Source organism: Periophthalmus magnuspinnatus, chromosome 3, assembly GCF_009829125.3.
Source record: "Periophthalmus magnuspinnatus isolate fPerMag1 chromosome 3, fPerMag1.2.pri, whole genome shotgun sequence".
Taxonomy (NCBI): Eukaryota; Metazoa; Chordata; class Actinopteri; order Gobiiformes; family Gobiidae; genus Periophthalmus; species Periophthalmus magnuspinnatus.
The window spans coordinates 653145-676885 of NC_047128.1; the positions used below are offsets into that span (position 1 = coordinate 653145).

At 44.8% G+C, this 23741-nt stretch overlaps 1 protein-coding gene across 1 annotated transcript in view; it reads left to right on the top strand.

Moving 5' to 3' along the window:
- Window positions 1–23741, top strand: part of adamtsl3 (ADAMTS-like 3) — a 185272-nt gene that overhangs the window by 138462 nt on the left and 23069 nt on the right. The window contains exons 15-22 of the mRNA XM_055232542.1: window positions 3480–3754; window positions 5120–5249; window positions 9705–9915; window positions 11521–11694; window positions 14278–14431; window positions 18267–18647; window positions 19329–19619; window positions 20185–20322. Of these exons, the coding sequence (XP_055088517.1) occupies window positions 3480–3754; window positions 5120–5249; window positions 9705–9915; window positions 11521–11694; window positions 14278–14431; window positions 18267–18647; window positions 19329–19619; window positions 20185–20322 (1754 nt within the window). The remainder of the gene's footprint in view (window positions 1–3479; window positions 3755–5119; window positions 5250–9704; window positions 9916–11520; window positions 11695–14277; window positions 14432–18266; window positions 18648–19328; window positions 19620–20184; window positions 20323–23741) is intronic.

Consider the following 23741-nt stretch of genomic DNA (forward strand, 5'->3'; position numbering starts at 1 on the left):
TGACCAATCAGACCAAGAGACGCAAAACTCGGGGAAAGTTTACAGTGTTTATTTACAAGTTGTGAATTAATAAACAATAACGTGGGTTGAGCTGGAGGGGGACAGGGGGGAGGTGCAGGACGGGGTCCAGGGACAGGACGGGTGGTGCGGCAGAGAACGTGGAGCACAGGGACGGGTCAACCAGAGCCAGGGAGAGGAGCAGGGGGAGGAGCAGGGAGAGGAGCAGGGGGAGGAGCAGGGAGAGGAGCAGGGAGAGGAGGAGGGAGAGGAGCAGGGAGAGGAGCAGAGTGCAGAGCTGGGTCCAGAGGCGTAGTGTGCGGTGAACAAAGCGAGACAGGACTGTACCAGGTCTGGGAAGGGTGGAGCGGAGGGTGGAGCAGAGGGTGGAGCAGAGGGTGGAGCAGAGGGTGGAGCAGAGCCGGGAGCGCGGGAGCCGGGGTGGAGCAGAAGACAGGATGTGGACACGCGGACGATCTGGCCCCGTGTGTCTGGTCCTGGCTCCTCTTATCCACGGCAGGTGGTGTTGATTGTGCTGATGAGCTGCAGGTGCGAGTGGGAGGAGCCCAGCACAGCTCCGGCTCCGGCAGGTGGAGGAGGGAAGGAGCAGGACAGGAGGTAAAACATGGACAGGAACAGTGCGGATCGTGACTGGGAGAGAGAGAAAGAGGAGCGAGAGGAGCGAGAGGAGAGAGAGGAGAGAGAGGAGAGAGAGAAAGAGGAGAAAGAGGAGAGAGAGGAGAGGAGATGGGCAACTCCAGGACTGAAATGATCCAGATGATTCTATAAATGAAGGTGTGTGGAGTTTAAAAACACAGTGGAGCACTTCCTGTATCACCACATGATGACATCACAAGGTGGAACAGAGTGTTTTCAGTCTAAATCTGCAGAAACAAAACAAAACACAGCTCCAGGTCTGTTTGTTTGTTCCTTGTTGTCACTTTCACTCTTGACTCTGTATAAAACTGTGACGTTCATGTGACACAGAGCAGAGTGGAACATCCTCTTTAAAAGTCAGATTGTGTTTCAGACTTTGGGGCCGTAGGGGGGTCTGTCCTGTGCTTTTGACCCATCCTTCAACCACAGCCTCCGGGCAAACTGTGAGGGGCGGCGAGCGCCCGCAGAGCCGCGCCCGGGGACCCGTCCTCAGACCCACAGACTCGGGCGTCCGTCTGGATGAGCAGCTGGACGTTTGTCGTACTGTGCGTCAGAAAAACAAACATGAGGCTGTGTTATTCTGCGCCTAAAGGAAACTCTGCAGGCGGCCATTTTGTGTTTGGCGAGGGGCAGGACTGTGCGGGGGTTTTGAACTACTGGACGTTTTATAATTTGAAGAAAGTTCGAATCTTTACAAAGTCCATCTCATTTTTCACGTATTTTTATTTCTACAGAGACCAGACTGTCATCAGGTCAAATACACAACAAAACAAAGTAAACAACACAACCAAACCCTGTACAGGACCATTTAAAACACTCAAAACAGAGGGAGGAGAAGAGAGGAGAAGAGAGAGAGGAGCAAGAGAGAGAGAGGAGAAAGAGGGAGGAGAAGAGAGAGGAGGAGAAAGAGGGAGGAGAAAGAGAGAGAGAGGAGAAAGAGGGAGGAGAAAGAGAGAGGAGCAAGAGGGAGGAGAGAGAGAAGAAAGAGAGAGGAGAAAGAGAGAGAGGGCAAAGAGAGAGAGGAGAAAGAGAGAGAGGAGAAGAGAGAGGAGAAAGAGAGACGAGAGAGATAGGAGAAAGAGAGAGGAGAAAGGGAGAGAGAGAAAGAGAGAGGAGAAGAGAGAGAGGAGCAAGAGGGAGGAGGAGAGGAGAAAGATGAGGAAAAAGAGAGGAGTGGGAGAGAGAGAAGAAAGAACAAATCAGGAGCAGGTGACTGTGGACCACTGTGTTCTGTCCATGGACCAGGAAGTGCGCCCATGATCACTTCCTGTTTTGAACACAGTTAGCGCGTTAGCTTTGTCCATTCATACTCCGAGTCTGTTATAAACGCCTCAGCTCCTTCATTCTGCTCTGACTGGACCAAACAGATGGAGCTGGACTCAAAAGGCCCAGACACAGACTGGACCCACACGAGGCGCCTGCCAGATCCGCGTCACTCATGCTAGTCCACTTTATTTTCATTATTTCACTCCAGACACAGTTGCGTGTTGTTGTGTGTCCGCTGAAACCTCAGTTCACCTTCGCTTAAGTGAAAGAGAGTTTGCAAAGAAAGTTTCATAAAGTTTATTTTGATAAAATCCAATATGGCCGTAAACACAAACACATTAAATATTACCCTGAGATCAGCCGCCTCGATGCCTCTCCTCATCTGTTTACTCGAGGTTTTTAGCGGTTTAATGTTCTGTTAACACCAACGCTGGGCTCACACTCCAAATAAATATATTCATACATATTTAAAGAACAGCACAGATTATTACAGCTCTAGTGTTTGTGCAGATCACATTTTTATGCACATTTGGCTCTGACTCAAATTGGGGAATGACACGTACGACAAAACCAAGCCCCAGGGCCTAAACATGACCGCCCGTTCAGGTCGATGGGCCGCGCTCAGTGACAGATGTCACTAGTTTAGCCTTTAGCTGTTAGGTACGTCCAGACCTGCCCATTGACCACGTGCAGATGAGCTCCTCCCCATGAGACTTTGAGCCACGAGAACGATTATTGTAAAGTATTTTCTAGCAGTGCAGCTACATCAAGCTAATATCTTGATTTGCTAACACGAAGGTAAATGACACGTGCCACCAGGGGGCGCAGACCTATGGAATGTACCGGAACACATGAAGATTTTGTGCACGTCTCAGGACTCTGTTCTGTCTGTTCTGTCTGTTCTGTCTGTTCTGTCTGTTCTGTCTGTTCTGTCTGTTCTGTCTGTTCTGTCTGTTCTGTCTGTTCTCTCTGTTCTGTCTGTTCTGTCCTTTCCTCAGAGTCCGTTGCTTCATTGTTCACATTATCTGTGTGGATCATTAAACTCTTCTGACTTTATGTTTCTCTTGGTCTTTGACACAATAGAAACGAACATTCTTACATTTTTCTTATTGCAGTAATAATTTCTCATGATAATAATGTCTCTTATTGTGAATAACTGCACATTCCTTTATTCCATGTAACTCTCCTCCTTTTTAATCAAACACACTGTACAGATCTTTATTCAGATTTAACAGTTTCATGTCGCACTGATGAGGTAAACCAGTAGAACATTTGAACGTGTTTTGTGCAGTGGACTCCATTTTCTTCTTTTTTTTGCGTAGCCGCGGTGCATGATGGGATATAGAAGTGTGTGAAGTGTGCACGCATGCACGCTTCGGTTACGTCCGATCTCCATGGAAATGGTGCAAAGGGCGGGGCAGGTTTGTCGGGCGCATTCAGTCGGTGTGTTGAAATGGGACAGTCCTTGTCGCGGCGGACATTACGTAACTGCCCTTGGACGCACACTTTGAACAGCACGTACATCAGAATGTCCTCACGTCTCGTTCTTCTTGTCTCAGGTTTGTCCCGGGGCCGTGGTCTCGCTGCAGCGCCCCCTGTGGTCCTGGAGTGCAGACGCGGGAGCTCAAGTGTCAGGTGCTTCTGTTCTTCACGAAAACAGAGGTGGACCTCCCAGAGGAGGAGTGCGGAGGAGAGCGCCCCCAGAGGCAGAGAGCGTGCACTCTGGGCCCCTGCTCCAGGACGGGGGCCTCTCAGGGGCCGCTCCACCCCAGGACGGAGCTCCACACCTGGGACTACAGAGGCTTCAGCGACTGCTCCGCCTCCTGCGCCACAGGTGAGACAGGAGGAGGAGGAGGAGGTGGAGGAGGAGATTTGTAACAGTTTAAACTCTGGTGCTCGTCTTTCATTTCACAGAACTGAAGGTTATTCAGGTTAAAACGAGAAAAATGTGAGATTAAAAAAAAAAATCAGAATATTACAGCTCTCTGATTGGACCATGTGACAGAATAGAGGAGGAGGAGGAGGTGGAGGAGGAGGTGGAGGAGGAGGAGGCCAAGTAAACAAACAAAACAACAAACAACAGCCCACAGAAAGAGCAGAAGGAGGAGGGAGGAGAAAGAGTGAGGAAGAGGAGGAGCAAAAGGAGAGAAGAGGAGGAGGGAGGAGTTAGAAAAAGTCCTGTCTTTATTATTTCTTGATATTTTTTGTCACGACACTGATAAAAAAAAACCACATTTGTATTAAATTTTCTAAAAGCTCCTGGTCGTGTTTTGTGACGTCAGAGTCAGGACATTCACACATCGACACAAACTCAGATCTGACTGAACATTAAATAAAATCTGTTCTTTCAGATTCCTCTGATATTTCATGGAGCTGTGGCTCATTTTGCTCTGAGTGACGCATTTACTTTAATGAGGCAAGAACTTTGTGGAAATGATTTTATTATGAAAAGTGTGAACAAGCCTCAAACACCAAATCTGTCTCTATGTTTCTCTCTGTTTCAGTGTTTCTCTCTCTGTTGTTTCTCTCTCTGTTTCAGTGTTTCTCTCTCTGTTTCTCTCTGTTTCAGTGTTTCTCTCTCTGTTTCTCTCTGTTTCAGTGTTTCTCTCTCTGTTGTTTCTCTCTCTGTTTTAGTGTTTCTCTCTCTGTTGTTTCTCTCTGTTTCAGTGTTTCTCTCTCTGTTTCTCTCTCTGTTTTAGTGTTTCTCTCTCTGTTGTTTCTCTCTGTTTCAGTGTTTCTCTCTCTGTTGTTTCTCTCTGTTTCAGTGTTTCTCTCTCTGTTGTTTCTCTCTCTGTTTCAGTGTCTCTCTCTCTGTTCTTCAGGTAAACAGAGCGCCGTGGTGAAGTGCGTTGACCACATGTTTCTCTCTGTTTTAGTGTTTCTCTCTCTGTTGTTTCTCTCTGTTGTTTCTCTCTGTTGTTTCTCTCTCTGTTTCTCTCTCTGTTTTAGTGTTTCTCTCTCTGTTGTTTCTCTCTGTTTCAGTGTTTCTCTCTCTGTTGTTTCTCTCTGTTTCAGTGTCTCTCTCTCTGTTTCTCTCTGTTTCAGTGTCTCTCTCTCTGTTCTTCAGGTAAACAGAGCGCCGTGGTGAAGTGCGTTGACCACATGTTTCTCTCTGTTGTTTCTCTCTGTTTCAGTGTTTCTCTCTCTGTTGTTTCTCTCTGTTTCTCTCTGTTTCAGCGTTTCTCTCTCTGTTCTTCAGGTAAACAGAGCGCCGTGGTGAAGTGCGTTGACCACACTCTGGACACTGAGGTGGACGACTCTCTGTGCGACGCCTCGTCTAAACCTCCGGCCCTGACCCGCACCTGCAGCCCCCAGCCCTGCCCCCCCAGGTCAGAGCCCCGCCCCTCGCTGTACTGCGCTCTCTCTCTCTGTGCTTTGTCTGAAATATCCCTCACTGTGGCTTTAAACTTGTCCGTTATTGAATAAACGCAAGAAAAAAACACAAAAAAGTAAGACAAAACTGACCTGCTTGCCTCCACGCAGATAGACACATTTAATGCCATATTGTGGATCATTCAGGGCAAAACTGCAGCATCTCCATGGAGACAAGCAGGTGGTGCACCCTTTACCAGAAAAGTTACACAGTGCATCTTTAATAGCATCAATATAAAGTCATATTTTTGCATTTTCTCTTATAAAAATGACTCTAGGTATCAGACATTGTGATTTTAATTAAATGCTTGTTAAATAAATGGCTCCCCCTAGAGGCTGCTGTGATGAATAGCTCCAGGACACAGACTAGAGTGCACTTTTGTCCTGAGGGATATTACTCTGACCTGACTCTACCCATTGACACTGCGGATAAACTGATATCGATCGACTGATAAATGATCTATTTAACTTTTCTAAATGGAGTGAAACATAAATGTGAAATCCCCCAGACTAAACTCACACACGGCTGAATAAAAAGCCTCCTGCGTCCGTCTCAGATGTTTTAAATCCACAAAGGTGAGCTCCTCTGATGTGGGTAAAAGTCTAAACACTTAACAAACAAATATTGATTCACCGGTGGAAACTTTAAACTGCGGCTTTGTGAAAACAGCTCCTTTTGAATAACGTCCATTGATCTGTTCGCTCTTTTAGCTCCGTTCGTTCTGTTCGTTCTGTTCGTTCACACTTCGCCTCCATTTCTGTCTCTAACAAGATTCAGACTCTGAGTTTTATTGTTAAAGCCACAGTCTGTTCATGTAAATGGACATAGCTAACCTGCTAGCGCCGCTTTACAAACAGGAAGTGATCATGTGCACTTCCTGCTCCCTCGTCTTTTGGTCTTAAAAGTTTGTATTAACCCTCTACATTTTTATTTGTGTCTGTAACATATGAACATTAATAGATCACACATGTTTTATCTCATAGACGTTCTAAAACCCTCAGAACCTGAATCACTCCACCGCTCTCTGTCATTTTTAAAAAGTTGTTTCGAGTTTATTAAAAAAAAATGTTTTATTTAATTTTATTTTTATTTAATTTTTTTGTTATTTTGAGTTGTTGTTTTGTTTGTTTGTTTTAGTTAATTTTTAGTTCATTTATTTATTTTTTTGTTATTTTGAGTTTATGTATTTGTATTAGTTATTTTGAGATTTCTGTTTTTTTTTTTGTTTTTGTTTTTTTTCATTTTGAGTTCATTTATTTATTTTTTGTTATTTTGATTTTTTGTTATTTTGAGTTTATTTATTTATGTTTTGTTATTTTGAGGTTTGTATTATTATTATTATTATTATTATTATTATTATTATTATTATTATTATTATTATTATTTATTATTATTATTATTATTATTATTATTATTATTATTATTATTATTATTTATTTTGGGTTCATTTATTTATTTATTTGTATTTTTTGTTATTTTGAGGTTGTTTTTAATGTTTTTTTGTTAAAATAACAAAAAATAAATAAATAAACTCAAAAGTTTATTTATTTATTTTTTGTTATTTTGATTTTTTTTTGTTATTTTGAGTTTATTTATTTATGTTTTGTTATTTTGGGGTTTGTATTATTATCATTTTATTTTATTTTATTTTTATTTTTTTAATTTTAGGTTCATTTATTTATTTTTATTTTTTTGTTATTTTGAGGTTGTTTTTTATGGGTTTTTTTTGTTATTTAGAGTTCATTTTGAGTTTCTTTCTTTATTTTTTTGTTATTTTGAGTTTATTTATTTTTTGTTATTTTGAGGTTTGTGGGTTTTTTTTATTTTTTTATTTTTTTATTAATTAATTTATTTTTTGCTATTTTGAAGGTTTTGTTTTTTTTTGGTTTTTTTTGTGTGTTTTTTTCAACATCCTCGCTCCTGATTGGCTGTTTAGTTTCTATGTTACTCCTTCATTCTCACAGTTCACTCACAGTTAACCGTTACCAAATGCACTTCCTGTTTAGGCTCATTTTATTCGACATTATTTACTCCGTTGTCCCTGTGTTTACTCGAGCGTCTCTTCTTCCCGTCGTCCCTTCGTCTCCGTGTTGTTGCGTCTTGTTTTACTTCCTCACACGATTAGAACCACCTGCTGTTGTGTTATAAATCAGGGCTCTAAATCAGCGTCCCGTGGTGTTATTTGGACGGTTTAGGTGATGTTATCGGCTCCGCTCGGCTCCTGGATCCCGGCGGAGACTTTGAAGTTTCCAAACAAACATGGTCTCGTGTTTAAACAGCCTGTGTGTGATTTTCTCCCAGGTCTGAGCAGAAACATCACATTTATTATGATTTTATCGTACGCAGCTCCACATATGTTCAGCCTGATCTGTCTGCAGCCAATCAGGAAGTGTTTTACTGTCACATGATCAGATTGTTGTTGGTGAAAAGCACTTATAAACTCATCGTGGTGAATCATTAGTATGTTCAGAGTGAATAAAGTCAGTGAGGAGTAACTAATAAGAACAAACTGTTGAATTTGTTCTGTTTTTTACGTTTTTAAGACGGAAAAAATCAGGTACAGAGACTTTAAGCATCAGTAGAGTCAGAGCTCCTTCTGTCTTTATTTTTGTTTCATTTAATTTTTATTTGGAAAGAAGAAATATTAAACAGACACGTTTCTTTCTTCTTGACGCCGGCGCTAGTTTTGAGTTTCTGAGTTCGCTTTAGATGAATCTGTGATCTACACGGTTCAATAAAGAAACTCTATTTACCCACTGAGATATTATTTATTTATTTATTTATTTTATTTAGGTTCATTTATTTATTTATTTATTTTTTAGTTATTTTGAGGGTTTTTTAGTTTTTTTTGGGGTTTTTTTTTGTCTTTTTTGTTATTTTAAGTTCATTTTGATTTTTTTTTTTTTATTTTGCACCAGTGTGTGAATGTGTGAGTGGTTCCTTCATGTAAAACGTTTTGAGTCTTGAAGGCGGAAAAATGCTCTATAAAAATGTGACCGTTTACCATTTATGATTTAGAACCTTTAAATATTTGGTTTGTAAACAGTAGTTTTGTGGTTTTCCATTTCAGTTTAAGTAAATACAACATTATTTGGTCGTTGAGCATTAGTTCTGTCCAGGTGCAGTTTTCCCCTCCACCAGCAGGAGGCACTGTGTTTGTTTAATGCTAATGTTTATTTAGTAAAAGCCAAAAGTTAAATCTGTCGACTGGACAAAAAGTTTTAGAATGAAGTCGTTTCTCTGCTCGTTCTAGTCTCTTCTTCTTCTTCAGTTCTGGTCAGATTCCTGCTGGACACTACCTCATATCCATCTGAAGGAGGCGCTAACGACACTGAAACTGTAACAGATTTTGTTTACAGTTTCTGTTTGTTGGCTCGGTCTTTTGAGCTACACTAAGTGAGCACTGTGCCTGAGTCATAATTAGCATATTCATACACCCCTCAGTGGATGTTTTTAACGCCTATTAGCATCCTGGCTAGCTCTATTGTTCTCTTTGTTTCCTTTTTTGCTTTGGGTTTGAGGATGGAGTTACAGATGGAGGAGAGATGACGTCTGAGGCCCCATTTCTGTTTAAGGATTGTCTTTCCTAACACAAACATCTTCTTTAACTGTCCGTCTGTACATCACGGCAATGGACAACAGAAGTAAACTAGCCTCGTGGCTAATTCTGGCATGTTAAACAGTTACTGTTGGTCAACATGCTCTGTCCACTATTAAAAAAACTAAAAAAAACTTCTCTCAGACCATTTCTTTCCTCTGAGTGGTCAGTGTGTTTGAGATGCAGATGAACAGCAGACTGTGTCCTGAGCTGTTCTCTCGTGTTGGTTCTTTCTTTTATGGAGCGGTGTTTAGTGTCTCACTCTTCACTGAACGGAGGACACACATCACTTTGTTTATGTCTCGGGGTTTTGTCTTTTGGATGAACCAGTTTTGGTCTTAAAGTGTTTGTGGGTTTAAAATAGACCGGAATCTCAAACTGTCTGAAAATTCTCTGAAGCTTTTCCGACTCACCCTCTGTTTAAGGAATAGTTAGGTGTTTCCTTCCAGGTCCAGATTCCCTGTTGTCCTGTTTTGTTTTTTTTTAGCTCTTTTAGATGATGCTAATGTTTTACTGTTCACTGCTGTAAAGTTAAAAATATAGACCAGACTGAAAAATGTCCGATAGAGGCAGTTTGGTGTGACCTACATCCATGTTTCTTTGTTGTTGCTTGTAATATTTTCAGTTTAATGAGAGTGTTGGAGGGAATATTTTCAGTAGCTGGACATAGTTTTGATCAACGTTAGCTTGATTTGCTCTCAGACGTGTGTTATTACGTCACTATTTGCTCTGAATACGGTTTATTTCTTGTCTGTTTGTATTTTCACTCTGTACTCTGTGTCTCATGTCCCGTCTCTGTCTCTGTCTCTGCAGGTGGGAGGTCAGCGAGTGGACGTCCTGCTCCTCGTCCTGCGGCGTGGGCATTCAGACTCGGACCGTGTTCTGCATGAGGCTGGTGTCCGTGGACCTCGGGGACGTCCTCACCGTCTCCGAGGACCAGTGCAGAGACATGAAGCCCCCCGTCCTCCGGCCCTGCAACCAACACGACTGTCCCCCCGCCTGGGACACCGGGCCCTGGGAACAGGTGAAGTGATGGTTTTGCAGTGATGTCGCTCTGGGGGGGTACTGCGTGTGTGTCTATGGCAGAATGAGACACGACGCACACGTGAGCAAACACTGACAAATAATAAACGCAAGAAAAAAACACAAAAGTGATTTAAAGAGACATGTTCATTTTGCTGTGGTGAGTCTGAGCTCATGGTCCTGTTGGCTAATGCTAATGCTAATGCTAATGCTAACGCTAGCTTGTGACTGTTACTTGAGAGGGACTTGTTTCACCTGTTGTACTTCAGTCAGTACTTAAATCAGTTTATGAGTTGAGAAAAAACTAGAAAAATACAAAAAATCGTAGTAATTTTATGTATTTTTTTCATTATTTTGAAAAATAACTGTTGGACTTAACGGTTTATTTAATGATTCTTCTTTATGATTTATGATTCTTCTTTGTGCAGCACTTTGGAAATTCACTGATGAACTGTGCTGCTCGTGTGTTTCAGAGTTTTGTTTTGTTTTTATTTATTTATATTTTTATACAGATTGATCTCAGTCTGGTCCCTCGTCGTCTGTCGCGTCTCAAACGTCGTCGTCCAATCAGATCTGTTTATTTCAGTGACACGTGTGAAACGATGCAGCTCATTGGTCACCTGTGATTTACAAATAAAACACATTTCTCTCAGATTAAAACTATTCAGGCGTCACCGATTCTGCAGAAATACAACCTCATGTAATTTTTTTTTTTTTTTTTTTTTTTTTGATTTTTCTGATGCGGACGGACCACGCCTGTCTCTGATTGGCTCGTTCACCTGTCAATCACTCCAATCTGAAAAAAGTGTGTGTTCTGGATCCCAGGCAAAAAATAAAATTAAAAAAGTAGTATTGTTGCCAAAGCAGTTCACTCAAAACACAATAATAAACCTTTAGAATGATAAAAAAAAAAAAAAAGTCCTCAAAATGTCGCCTATAAACCAGAAGTTGAAACGAGGCGGAGCTGGACCGACGCTAGCTCCACATAAACGTAAACATGCACAGAGATGGACGTTTCCTCCTGAAAAAACAATCGCTGCAGGAGCTAGCGCAGTCATTCAAGCCCCTAATGAGTCATTTCACACTATTAGCATCGTGGCTAGCCCTGTTGTTTTCTTTGTTTTGCTTTCTGAGTCTGAAGATGGAGCTATAGACGACGCTATGTACGACTCAGGTGTGTTAGCTTCAGCGTCGTTAGCTCCTCCTTTCAGCCAAACGACTTCACTCCTACAACTTTTTGTCCGGTTTATGGATTTTATATTTTTCATTTGCTAAGTTTCTGGCGCTGATCTAACTGATTTTAACATTTTAGCTGTAGTTTCGCTCAGAGATTCGTATCAATCGGCGCCATATTGAGGACTTATTACAGTATTTTATATAAATAGTTAACTGCGACGCTAACAGTCCTGACTTTTCATCTTTTTTAAACCCATAGATTGTCGTTTTTACTGTAGACTTTGAACCGAGCCGAGCTAAATTCATCTTATCCTCATTATTTCTCGCTAATCTCGTGTCTGTTTGTTTTTCCCGAGCGTCTTTAATTGTGTTTTTAATTGTTTTTTTTCCTCATAAATGTGTAAACGTCCTGCTGTTTGTCTGGTCCCAGTGCTCCCAGTCGTGCGGCGGCGGTTTGCAGTTTCGAAAGGTCTTCTGTAAACAGCTGCTGTCCACCGGGGCCTACAGGACGGCGAGGGGGTGCGGAGACGACGCCCCCAACAGCACACGCTCCTGCGCCAACACGGACTGCGCCCCCTACATCAGCGGAGGGGAATGGAGCAGGGTGAGACGCGGAGGAGCGGGGTGTTTTATTTAGACCTAGACGCGATAATAAAGTTTGGAGTTTGATATATCGCTGAAGAAACTATAGACGATAAACGATAATATTGACGCTGATTTATGATTTATTTTCAATTATTTAAAGCACATTTTACACATTTGTTCTTATATAAGCTCGAAAAAAGAAGCGGGAAGAAGAAAACTAAACTCCTAAAGCTGAAAAGTTGATACGACGATACTTAAACTTACTAAAAATACTAAAAATATATCGGCAAAACTATAGGCGAGGCGAGGAAAGTTTGTGATGTTTATGTCGAGAGCGTCAACCTTCAGATCAATGGACAAACGCTCTACCAACTGAGCCACAGTCGCCCCCTTAAAACCACAACATGAACAAATCAAGCAAACAAAAAGATCATCATAATCCGATTAACTTTAAGGTGGTTTTCACAGTGGGTGTCTCTGTGGAGCGCCCCCCGGTGGCTCGAGGTTTAGTTGTGTTTATTTCCTTCTTTCTTGTCGGTCACACACACCGAGCATCGTCAGACTCCATCAGCTGAGAAGTGACTTATCGCCATGACAACGAGCTTCAAGAACAAAACACACACACACACACACACACTTCACCTGTACACAGACGTCTTTCACTTGTGGCTAAACACGCCGTGAGGACTGAAACGCTCCGGTGGAGGAGGAGGAAAAGTGTTTGAACGACACACAGACCCAGACTCAGCGGTGAGGTCGCTCCTGCTGCCGTTAGCGACAGGTTTGATTGACAGCTGTCGTCTCATTGGTTGCTATGATACTCGTGGTCAATTCAATTCAATTCAATTCATTTATTTTTGTAACGCCCAAAATCACAACAACAGTTGTCTCGAAGGGCGTTCATGTTTTGGTTGATGGGGGAAACCGGAGTACCCGGAGGAAACCCATCCAGACACGAGGAGAAACATGAAAAACTCCACACAGAAAGGCCTGGTGACCCGGGGATCGAACCAACCTTCTTGCTGTGAGACATGAGTGAGGCACTCAGTCACCGTGCCGCCAAGACACAAAAAACAAAACAACAGGAAGAATCAGACACAACAGGAAAATCAGACAACATAAGAAATCTGCCAGGCGAGGGGGAGGAAGACCAGACGAGGAGGAGGAGAGCCAGGCGAGGATGAGGAGAGGGTCCATCTGTCATCGGGGCATCTGAAAGAGATACACTCCACAGGGGGAGTGGGACAGGGGACAACATGTGAATAGCATTGCTGATGAGAAAATAGGGACAAAGTAGAGGACAGTGCTCAGGTTGCCATACTTCCCCCAGCTAGTTACTCCTACTGCAGCTTATCTTATCCCGGGTTTAATGTCCCTAACTCCCTCACTAAGTAACCTGGTCATACGCTATACCGAAGAGGAAGGTTTTAAGCCTGGTCTTAAATACAGAGACTGTGGGGGCCTGTTTAACATCAGCAGGGAGTTGATTCCATAGCACAGGAGCTTGGTAACTGAATGCTCTCCCTCCCACTGTACTTTTGGACACTCTAGGAACCACTAATAGTCCTGCATTCTGAGAGCGGAGTGCTCTGTTTGGCTGGTACGGGACAATAGCATCTTGCAGATAGGATGGGGCCAAACCATTTAGGGCTTTGTATGTCAGGAGGACGACTTTGAATTTGATTCTAAGCTCGACAGGAAGCCAGTGCAGATATTTTAGTACAGGACTGATGTGGTCTCTTCTTTTAGTTCCTGTTAGGACTCTGGCCGCTGCATTTTGGACCAACTGGAGGCTCCTTATAGTACTTTATAGTACTTTATAGTACTTTATAGTACTTTATAGTACTTTATAGTACTTTATAGTACTTTATAGTACTTTATAGTACTTTTGGGGCAGGCGGCGAGCAGAGAATTACAGTAATCAAGTCTGGAAGTAACAAATGCATGGATGAGTTTTTCAGCATCGTTTTTAGGTAAAATATTTCTAATTTTAGTTATATTTCGCAGGTGAAAGTATGCGGTTTTACAAGCTAGGTTTATATGGGCTGTGAATGAGAGATTTTGATCAAATAGGACTCCAAGATTTTTTACAGTAGGGCTAGAAGCTATATTCACATTGTCGAGTGAGATTATCTGGTCTGACAGAGAATCTCTTTGACCTTTGGGACCAACGACAATGACCTCTGTTTTTTCAGGATTTAAGAGCAGGTAATTCAAGGTCATCCAGGTTTTGATGTCCTTCACACAGGCACTGAGTTTATCTATTTGATCAGTCTGATTTGGTCAGAACATTGTAAACGTGCTCCAGAGCCGCTACATCCGCTCCAGCCTCGATGAGCTTCATTTGAGCTGAAGCTGTGACGTCTCACTCACGTCTTCACTCAGTCTGTGGTTCATCTCCAGGTTGACACAAAAAATCCAGAAATATTTCACTTTTTCTGTGCTTTTTATCCACTGAAGTTGGTGCAGTTATTATATTTATTTAGCTGTTTGTTTTTCAGTCAGTTTTTATTCTGTTGTTTATTTTGTTGTTTGTTGTGTTTGTTGTGTTGTTTGTTGTGTTCTTTATTCTGTTGTTTATTGTGTTGTTTGTCGTGGTCAGTGCTCCGTGTCGTGCGGTCTGGGCGTCCAGCGCAGAGAGCCTCAGTGTCTTCAGCTCTCGTCCTCGGCTCAGGTCCTGTCTCTGTCCTGGGACAAGTGCAGTGGACTGTCCTCTCCTCCGCTCATACGGGCCTGTCGCATGATGCCCTGTCCAAGTAAGAACACGACATTCAAATGTGAAATGTTCTTCTCTCAAACTGAAAACACTCTGTTCCACCTTGTGATGTCATCATGTGGTGATACAGGAAGTGCTCCACTGTGTTTTTAAACTCCACACACCTTCATTTATAGAATCATTTGGATCATTTCAGACCCTGGAGTTGTCTCTTATCTCGACTGAACCAAACCTGCACAGCTCCATTTAAACATTTAAACATTTAAATCTAAATCCAGGGTCATGTGTGTAAATGTTTGTGTCTCATTATTAAAGTTCTGCTGTGGTTTTTTCCTTCAGATCGATTCCATTTTTGTGAAGTTTTTGTTCCATTTGTTCTAGACACAGTTTTTAGACGAGACGATCAGGAGATCTGGAGTCAGAGATCTGCTCCTCCTCTGCTCCTCCTCTGCTCTTTTTCGCTGCTCCTCTCCTCTCTTAGCCTCTTCTTCTCTTCTCCCTCTCTCCTCATCTCCTCTCTGTCCCTCCCTCTCTCTCTTACTCCCTCTCTCCTCCTTCGTCAGTCCCTTTCTCCTCCTCTTCCTCTCTCTTTCTCATCCTCTTCTCCTTCTCTCCTTCCTTTACTGCCTGTTTCTTTCTCTCCTCACTTTGTCCCCTCCTTTCTTCTCCACTCCTCTTCCTCTCTCCTCCCCCTCTCTCCTCTCTCCTCCTCTCCTCTTTCTCACTCCTCCTCTCCCTCCCTCCTCCTGTCCTCTTTCTCAATGCTCTTCTTGTCTCTTTGTCGTCTCCTTTCCTCTTGCTCTCTCCTCCTCCCTCTCTCTCCTCTCTCCTCCTCTTTCCTCCTCTCCTCGTCTCCTTCTCTCTCCTCTTCTCCCTCCCTCTCTCTTCCTAGCCTCTGTCTCTCTCCTCCTCGCCTCTCTTTGTCTCATCCTCTCCTCTTCCGCTCTCCTCTCTCCCCCTGTCCTCTTTCTCGCTGCTCATCTCCTCTTTTTGTCTCCTCCTCTCTCCTCCCTCCCTCCCTCTCTCCTCCCTCTTCTCTCTCCTCCTCTCCTCTTTCTCGCTGCTCGTCTCCTCTTTTTGTCTCCTCCTCTCTTCTTTCTCTCTTCCTCTCTCCTCCCTCCCTCTCTCCTCCTCTCTCTCCTCCTCTCCTCCTCTGTATCGTTCAGCTTTTATCCATAGACCATCATGATCTTGTCTTGTCCGTATCATATTTCTTTAAAAACGTTTCATAAATCCAGTGAAAGGCGCTGACAGACACAATAGTCCCTCATGTTAGCATATTCAAACCCTCCTGAAGTTGGAGCGTGGCGTCCGCAGACTCTTTAGACCGACATGTTGTACCTTTTGTGTTTTTTCCTCGTTTAATCTGTGGACACGTCTTGTTCGTGGCTAATCCTGGCGTTTTAAGTCCTTTTCGTCTTGTTTCTTTTCAAACTCAATCCTGCTGATTCATTACAGAAGCTCAGGGAAACACAAAACTCCTAATGGTAACGCCGCTTTGGGGGCTTTTCTGCCATTTATCTCAACGAGCAGCCGCGCACGCCGCCCGAGCTCGCCGTCGCGCTCAAGGACTACAAAAGAGGCTTTAGTTTAATGGAACCTCGCGTCTCTGACAAATGCTTATTTTTCTTTTTCTTTGAGTCGTTCTGTTGTGTCGCTGACGCCGATTCAAACTTCTGTATTTCTTTCCTTGGCGAAGCGTTTTCTTGCGTCACGATGGCGTCTGCGGCGGGAGAGCTCAGTGACTCCGCGCGAGGAAAGTTAACGGGACAGAAATAAGACGAGAAAGAGGAAAACACGGATTTAAAGACGCATGTTCTGACACTGTCCCTCATTAAAGACATGTGTGAAGAGGTTTGAGTAATCTAGAGATCTCCCCCAGGCCCTGTTCAAACCCTCCTGTACGAGGCTCCGCCCACAAGCCTACATCACCCACGCTCCCACACGACAATCCTCCATAAATATACAAAAACATGACACAAAACAACACACTACAGCTTCACAAACCTGGTGTGATGTGCAGTAGTTTCATTAACGCTGATTGTGATGTGATAGCGCCGTGAAGGGGGCGGGGCTTTGGACTCAGAGCCACAAAAACGAAAGTGAAACTGATAAAACATGGAGTAAATACCCCTGTACAATATACTTTTACTGTTTCACCCTGTTTCATTTTTAAACAGATACTTTAATACTTTTATTTAAGTAGATTTGGTCATGTGATTTTACTTTTAGTTTTACTTGAGTATTTTTTCGCTCCAGTATCTGTACTTTTACTTAAGTAACAAAATGCAGTACAAAATGCAGTACTTCTTCCAGTGCTGGGTTTGGAGCGGAGTCAGATCTGTTCTAATAAATGGAAATTACAAAAAGGCTGTACTGATATAATAAATAAATTAGAATTAAAATTACATAAAATAAAAACAAAAAAGAAAAAATTTAAAAATTAAAATAAAATAAATTAATTAATGAAATGAAATAAAATAAATATAAAAATAAATTTAAAAAACTAATTAAAATAATGCTAAAATAAAATAAAAAAATTAAATAAATTAATTAATGAAATGAAATAAAATAAAGATAAAAAATAAAATAAATAAAAATAAAATAAATAAAAATAATGCTAAAATAAAAAAAATAAAAAATAAATAAATAATTAATGAAATGAAATAAAATAAAGATAAAAAATAAAATAAAAAATCTAATAAAAATCAAATCAAATAAATAAAAAATAATACTAAAATAAAATAAAATAAAACAAAACAAAACAAAAAAACAAACAAACAAAAAACAAAAAACAGATGGACTTAAGGTATTTTATAAAGAAACACTGACTAAACCAGGTCCAAACCCGGGTTAAGTCACACGCATGACACTCACACAGACCAGATGGGTGACGTGTCTTGCTCAAAGGTACAGTAACAGCACAGAGTGGGATTTGAACTCCCCAACCTCCAGATCCTGTGTGTCACCCCCGGTCGCTCCTTTAAACGTTAACTCAGCCGTTTTGTTTCTGCCGCATATGTTGAACTGACAGATTAGCGTCTTTTGAACTGCCATATTTGTATACATCACGGCCCAAATTACCCAGAATGCCTTGAGGCGCGGCGTATCTCCTCATCAGCAGATCCCGTTCCCACTTTGAACGTAAATGGTCCGGGGATTACGGCTTGAACTTTGGAAAGGCAGCGGGTCTTATCTCGCGTTCAGAGCGGCCTCCTGTGAGCGCCGAGTGAAAGGGGAGAGCACCGCGGCGGCTAACGTGATGCTACGCTAATGTACTGCTACGCTAATGTAATGCTAATGAGCGCGGTGTGTGTGTGTAGGCTCTGCTCCGGGTCGACGCAGGAGGAAGCGCTGAGAGATATGAACGATTATTAATGGGAAAGAGAATTTATCTGAAGGAGTTTTCCGGTGGAGTTTGAAGAATCTGACTTTAAAAAATGTAATTAAAAGAACAAAACGAACAAAATGGAGTCTTGTATCTTTAATCCACGTTAGAACAGTGTCAGAGCATCACAAACAGACCTGGAGTTGTGTTTTGTTCCATTCACACATGTTTGAATCACACTTTATTATTAGTGTGTAACATCTACAAAGATCAAAATGCGGCGTTCCACTTTGTGATGTCATCAGGTGGGAGTTTTCAAGTTAACTCCTCCTCCTTTTACCTTTAGTTGAGTCGAGATAAGAGACAACTCCAGGACTGAAATGATCCAAATGATTCTATAAATGAAGGTGTGTGGAGTTTAAAAACACAGTGGAGCACTTCCTGTATCACCACATGATGACATCACAAGGTGGAACAGAGTGTTTTCAGTTTGAGAGAAGAGCTCAGCCTAAATGTGCAGGTTTGTGTGTTTGTCTTTTTTAAACAGAGCCAAAGAAGGTGATGCAGCTCTCGTACCCGCCGCATTCTCAGGTGAAGCGTTGCCCGTTCATACAGTCCCGTCACGCCGTGTACGTCCAAACCCGACACGTGCGGCGCCTCCAGCTCACCATCGGGGGGCACTCTTACCTCCTGCCCCGCACTTCTCTGATCGTCCGCTGTCCCGTGAAGAAGTTCCCCAAAGCGTCCGTCGTCTGGTACAAAGACAGGACCAGGATTAACGGCTCTGTGTGGATCAACAGGTCTGGAGCGCTGAAGATCCAACACCTGGGCCCCGAGCACGTGGGCGTGTACAGGTGTGAGGCAGGCCCCGCCTCCGAGATCTTTACTCTGCAGCTGATTGGTCCAGACAGCAGGACACGTGTGAAAGGTCAGTGATGTCACACTGCAGTTTGGTCATGTCCAATGGAGAATACACACGGGAAAAAGTATGTGTAGTATTGTGTAGTATTATGTAGTATTGTGTAATATTACTGTGATAATCGCCTTTATACAAATTTATAATAATTCATATGAAAGACTAGTACTAGTCTACTACTACTACTACTATTGCTACTACTACTGCTACTACTTATTACAACCACTACTTACTACAACTACTACTTATTACAACTACTACTACTACTACTAATTACAACTACTACTTATTACAACTACTACTACTACTACTTATTACAACTACTACTACCACTACTACTTACTACTTTTACTTACTACTACTACTACAACTACTACTACTACTACTACTTACTACTTACTACTACTACTACTATTACTACTACTTTTTACTATTACTACTTACTACTTCTTACTACTACTTACTGCTTACTACTACTAACTATTACCACTACTTCTACTGCTACTGTTACTATTACCACTTACTACTTTTTACTACTACTACCTAATACTACTGCAGTTTTCTAGTGTTTTCAGATGAATATATTTAAATGTGTAAATTATAATGATCCACAGAGATGAGAACCATAGAGACACAAGCTCAACAGGGCGGAGTTAATGTTGTGATGTCATAACCCGTCCCATCCGTCCGCAGCTCCGTCTCCGTCTCCGCGGCCCCCGTCTCCGAGTTGGGACGACTTCCGGCTGAGCTGCCGCACACACTGGACACACTGGTCCTGGGTCAGTGTCCCCGTGGTGCTGCTGCCCCCTGGAGTCCAGGACGTGTCACTGCAGCCGCAGGTGAAGGACAGACTGATCAAAATCACGCTGCACGCCGACGCCAACAAGCTGAGGACTGAGCGCGCGGCGGACGAAGCGGCTAAACTCATCGCCTCAATGCTCACGGACACGCCGCCCTCTCTGGTCTGGAGGAGAACTGCAGATGGTAAATGTTTTTGTACGTCTGGATATTTCGACCGAAAGGACGAGATGGCGGAGACAAAAGGTTTAATGAGTTTCCTCCACAGGGGGCGCTCCTTTAGAGAGAGGGGGAGGAGCTCAGTCACATGGGAGGAGCTCGGAGTAGAGCTGCTGCTCCTCCATGCTTTTTTCAACCATCTTGTTCTTTCAGCTATTACCTAAACCAGGACTAAACCAGGACTAAAGCAGGACTAAACCTGGACTTATGTAGAAATGAAAAAAGTGAAATAACTGGACTCAGTGTGTTTTATTTCACGTTCAGGTCGTCGGTGTCGTCTCTTTGTGCAGCTCAAACCCTCGTCCTTCTCTCGGCTTCACGTCTCTGATGGTTTCACTTCAGCCTCAGGGACGAGACACGAGCGCAAACAGGGTCAAAGGGTCAAAGGGTCAAAGGGTCAAGGAGATATCACAAAATCTAAAACAAGTTCAGAGTTATTATCAGTCTCATTTTGTTCGTCTTGAACCTGAATTAAATGTTGAATATTTTAAAATAAACTATAAAATCTGATGCTTCCTCCGTCTCCGTCCAGAGCCTCCGTCCATCTCTGTGTCCTTGAGGAACATCACGTGCCGCGAAGTCGTCCTGGGGCGGAGCGTCAGAGCCACCGTGGGCGCTACCGTCAGTGTCCATCAGGGGGCCAACCTCACCCTGGACTGCCCCGCCTCAGGTACGTCCATAACACAACTACAAATATTACACAGCCTGAGTCTACTCTTTATGTACGTGAAATAGTCCGTGCTCGCGTTCCAGAGTTAGTTTATATTCAGGATTTCGGAATATTTAGCCGTTGCCATGGTGACACATTACATACATTAGCGAACAACGGCAAAAAAGTGTTTAAAATCATCAAGAAAAAATACAAAAGTGATTTAAAATACACATATTCAGGAGCCTGTGATCAGTCCGAGCTCATCGTCCTGTTTATGAGTTTGATTTTACGCAGAAAAATTACTCAATAACTGTTGGCTAATGCTAATGCTAATGCTAATGCTAGCTTGTGACTGTAATGTTACTTGAGAGGGACTTGTTTAACAGCACAAATCAGCAAAAAATCAGTCCTTTCTGGTCAGACTGTGTTAAAAAAAAAAGCTCAGATTAAAGTCTACCCCTCCCCCGAACCGCCACCTTAACGTGGTGGAGGGGTTTGAGCACCCGAATGATCCTGGGAGCTATGTTGTCGGGGGCTTCATGCCCCTGGTAGGGTCACCCATGGCAAACAGGTCCTGGGAGACGGGTCTGACTAAGAGCGGTTCAGAAGCCCAGCATGGAAAGTAAAAGATCAAGGCCGGTTACGTCGCCCGGACTGGCGTTACCGGGGCCCCACCCTGGAGCCAGGCCTGGGGTGGGTGCTCGGCAGCGAGCGCCTGGTGGCCGGGCCTTTCCCCACGGGGCCCGGTCGGGCCCAGCCCGAAGAAACGACGTGGGGCCGTCCTCCCGTGGACCCACCACCTGCGGGAGGAGCCATGAGGGGCGGGTGCGGAGAGATCCGGGTAGCAGTCGAAGGCGGGGACCTCGACGACCGGATCTCCGGACATGGAGACTAGCTCTGGGGACATGGAATGTCACCTCGCTGGGGGGGAAGGAGCCTGAGCTTGTGCGGGAGGTTGAGCGTTACCGGCTAGATATAGTCGGCCTCACCTCCACGCACAGCTTGGGCTCTGGAACCCAACTTCTTGAGAGGGGTTGGACTCTCCATTTCTCTGGCGTTGCCCGCGGGGAGCGGCGGCGAGCTGGTGTGGGCTTGCTCATTGCCCCACAGCTCAGCCGCTGCGTGTTGGGGTTCACTCCGGTGAACGAGAGGGTCGCGTCCCTGCGCCTTCGGGTCGGGGACAGGTCTCTCACTGTTGTGTCGGCCTACGGGCCAAACAGCAGTGCAGAGTACCCGGCCTTCTTGGAGTCCCTGGGAGGGGTACTAGACAGTGCACCAACCGGGGACTCCGTTGTTCTCCTGGGGGACTTCAACGCCCATGTGGGTAATGACAGTGACACTTGGAGGGGCGTGATTGGGAGGAACGGCCTCCCCGATCTGAACCCGAGCGGTGTTTTGTTATTGGACTTCTGTGCTAGTCACAGCTTGTCCATAACAAACACCATGTTCGAGCACAAGGGTGTCCATCGGTGCACATGGCACCAGGACACTCTAGGTCAGAGGTCGATGATCGACTTTGTTGTCGTGTCATCTGACCTCCGACCGCGTGTCTTGGACACTCGGGTGAAGAGAGGGGCTGAGCTGTCAACTGATCACCACCTGGTGGTGAGTTGGATCCGCTGGCGGAGGAGGAAGCCGGACAGACCTGGCAGGCCCAAGCGTATTGTGAGGGTCTGCTGGGAACGTCTGGCGGAGCCCTCTGTCAGGGGGGTCTTCAACTCCCACCTCCGGGAGAGCTTCTCCCTGATCCCGGGGGAGGTTGGAGACATGGACTCCAAGTGGGCCATGTTCTCCACCTCTATTGTTGATGCGGCTGCTCGTAGCTGTGGTCGTAAGGTCTGTGGTGCTTGTCGCGGCGGCAATCCCCGAACCCGGTGGTGGACACCGGAAGTAAGGGATGCCGTCAAGCTGAAGAAGGAGTCCTATCGAGCCTTGTTGGCTCGTGGGACTCCTGAGGCAGCTGATGAGTACCGGCGGGCCAAGCGTGCCGCGGCTCGGGCAGTCACAGAGGCAAAAACTCGGGGTTGGGAGGAGTTCGGGGAGGCCATGGAGGAGGACTATCGGACGGCCTCAAAGAGATTCTGGCAAACCGTCCGACGCCTCAGGAGGGGGAAGCAGTGCTTCACCAACACTGTTTACAGTGCGGGTGGAGAGCTGCTGACCTCGACTGGGGATGTTGTCGGGCGGTGGAAGGAATACTTTGAGGATCTCCTCAATCCCACTGTCACGTCTTCAGAGGAGGAAGCAGAGACTGGGGACCCAGAGGCGGACTCGTCCATCACCCTGGCTGAAGTCACTGAGGTGGTTGGCAAGCTCCTCGGTGGCAAGGCTCCGGGGGTGGATGAGATCCGTCCTGAGTACCTCAAGTCTCTGGATGTTGTGGGACTGTCTTGGCTGACACGTCTCTGCAACATCGCGTGGCGGTCGGGGACAGTACCTGTGGAATGGCAGACCGGGGTGGTGGTCCCTCTGTATAAGAAGGGGGACCGGAGGGTGTGTTCCAATTACAGGGGAATCACACTCCTCAGCCTTCCCGGTAAGGTCTATTCCAGGGTGCTGGAGAGGAGAATCCGACCGATGGTCGAACCTCGGATTCAGGAGGAGCAGTGTGGTTTTCGTCCTGGTCGTGGAACACTGGACCAGCTCTATACTCTCCATCGGGTCCTCGAGGGTTCATGGGAGTATGCCCAACCAGTCCACATGTGTTTTGTGGATCTGGAGAAGGCATTCGACCGTGTCCCTCGTGGTGTCCTTTGGGGGGTGCTCTGGGAGTATGGGGTCCGGGGCTCTTTGCTAAGGGCTGTCCGGTCCCTGTATGACCGGAGCAGGAGCTGTGTTCGCATTGCCGGCAGTAAGTCAGACCTGTTCCCAGTGCATGTTGGACTCCGCCAGGGCTGCCCTTTGTCACCGGTTCTGTTCATTATATTTATGGACAGAATTTCTAGGCGCAGCCAGGGGCCGGAGGGGGCCTGGTTTGGGAACCACAGGATTTCATCTCTGCTGTTTGCAGATGATGTTGTCCTGATGGCTTCTTCGAGCCAGGACCTGCAGCACTGGGGCGGTTTGCAGCCGAGTGTGAAGCGGCTGGGATGAGAATCAGCTCCTCCAAATCCGAGGCCATGGTTCTCGACCGGAAAAAGGTGGTTTGCTCTCTCCGGGTGGGTGGTGAGTCTCTGCCCCAAGTGGAGGAGTTCAAGTATCTCGGGGTCTTGTTCACGAGTGAGGGAAGGATGGAGCGTGAGATTGACAGGCGGATCGGTGCAGCGTCTGCAGTGATGCGGTCGCTGTATCGGTCCGTTGTGGTAAAGAAGGAGCTGAGCCGGAAGGCGAAGCTCTCGATTTACCGGTCAATCTACGTTCCTACCCTCACCTATGGTCATGAGCTTTGGGTAATGACCGAAAGGACAAGATCGCGGATACAAGCGGCCGAAATGGGT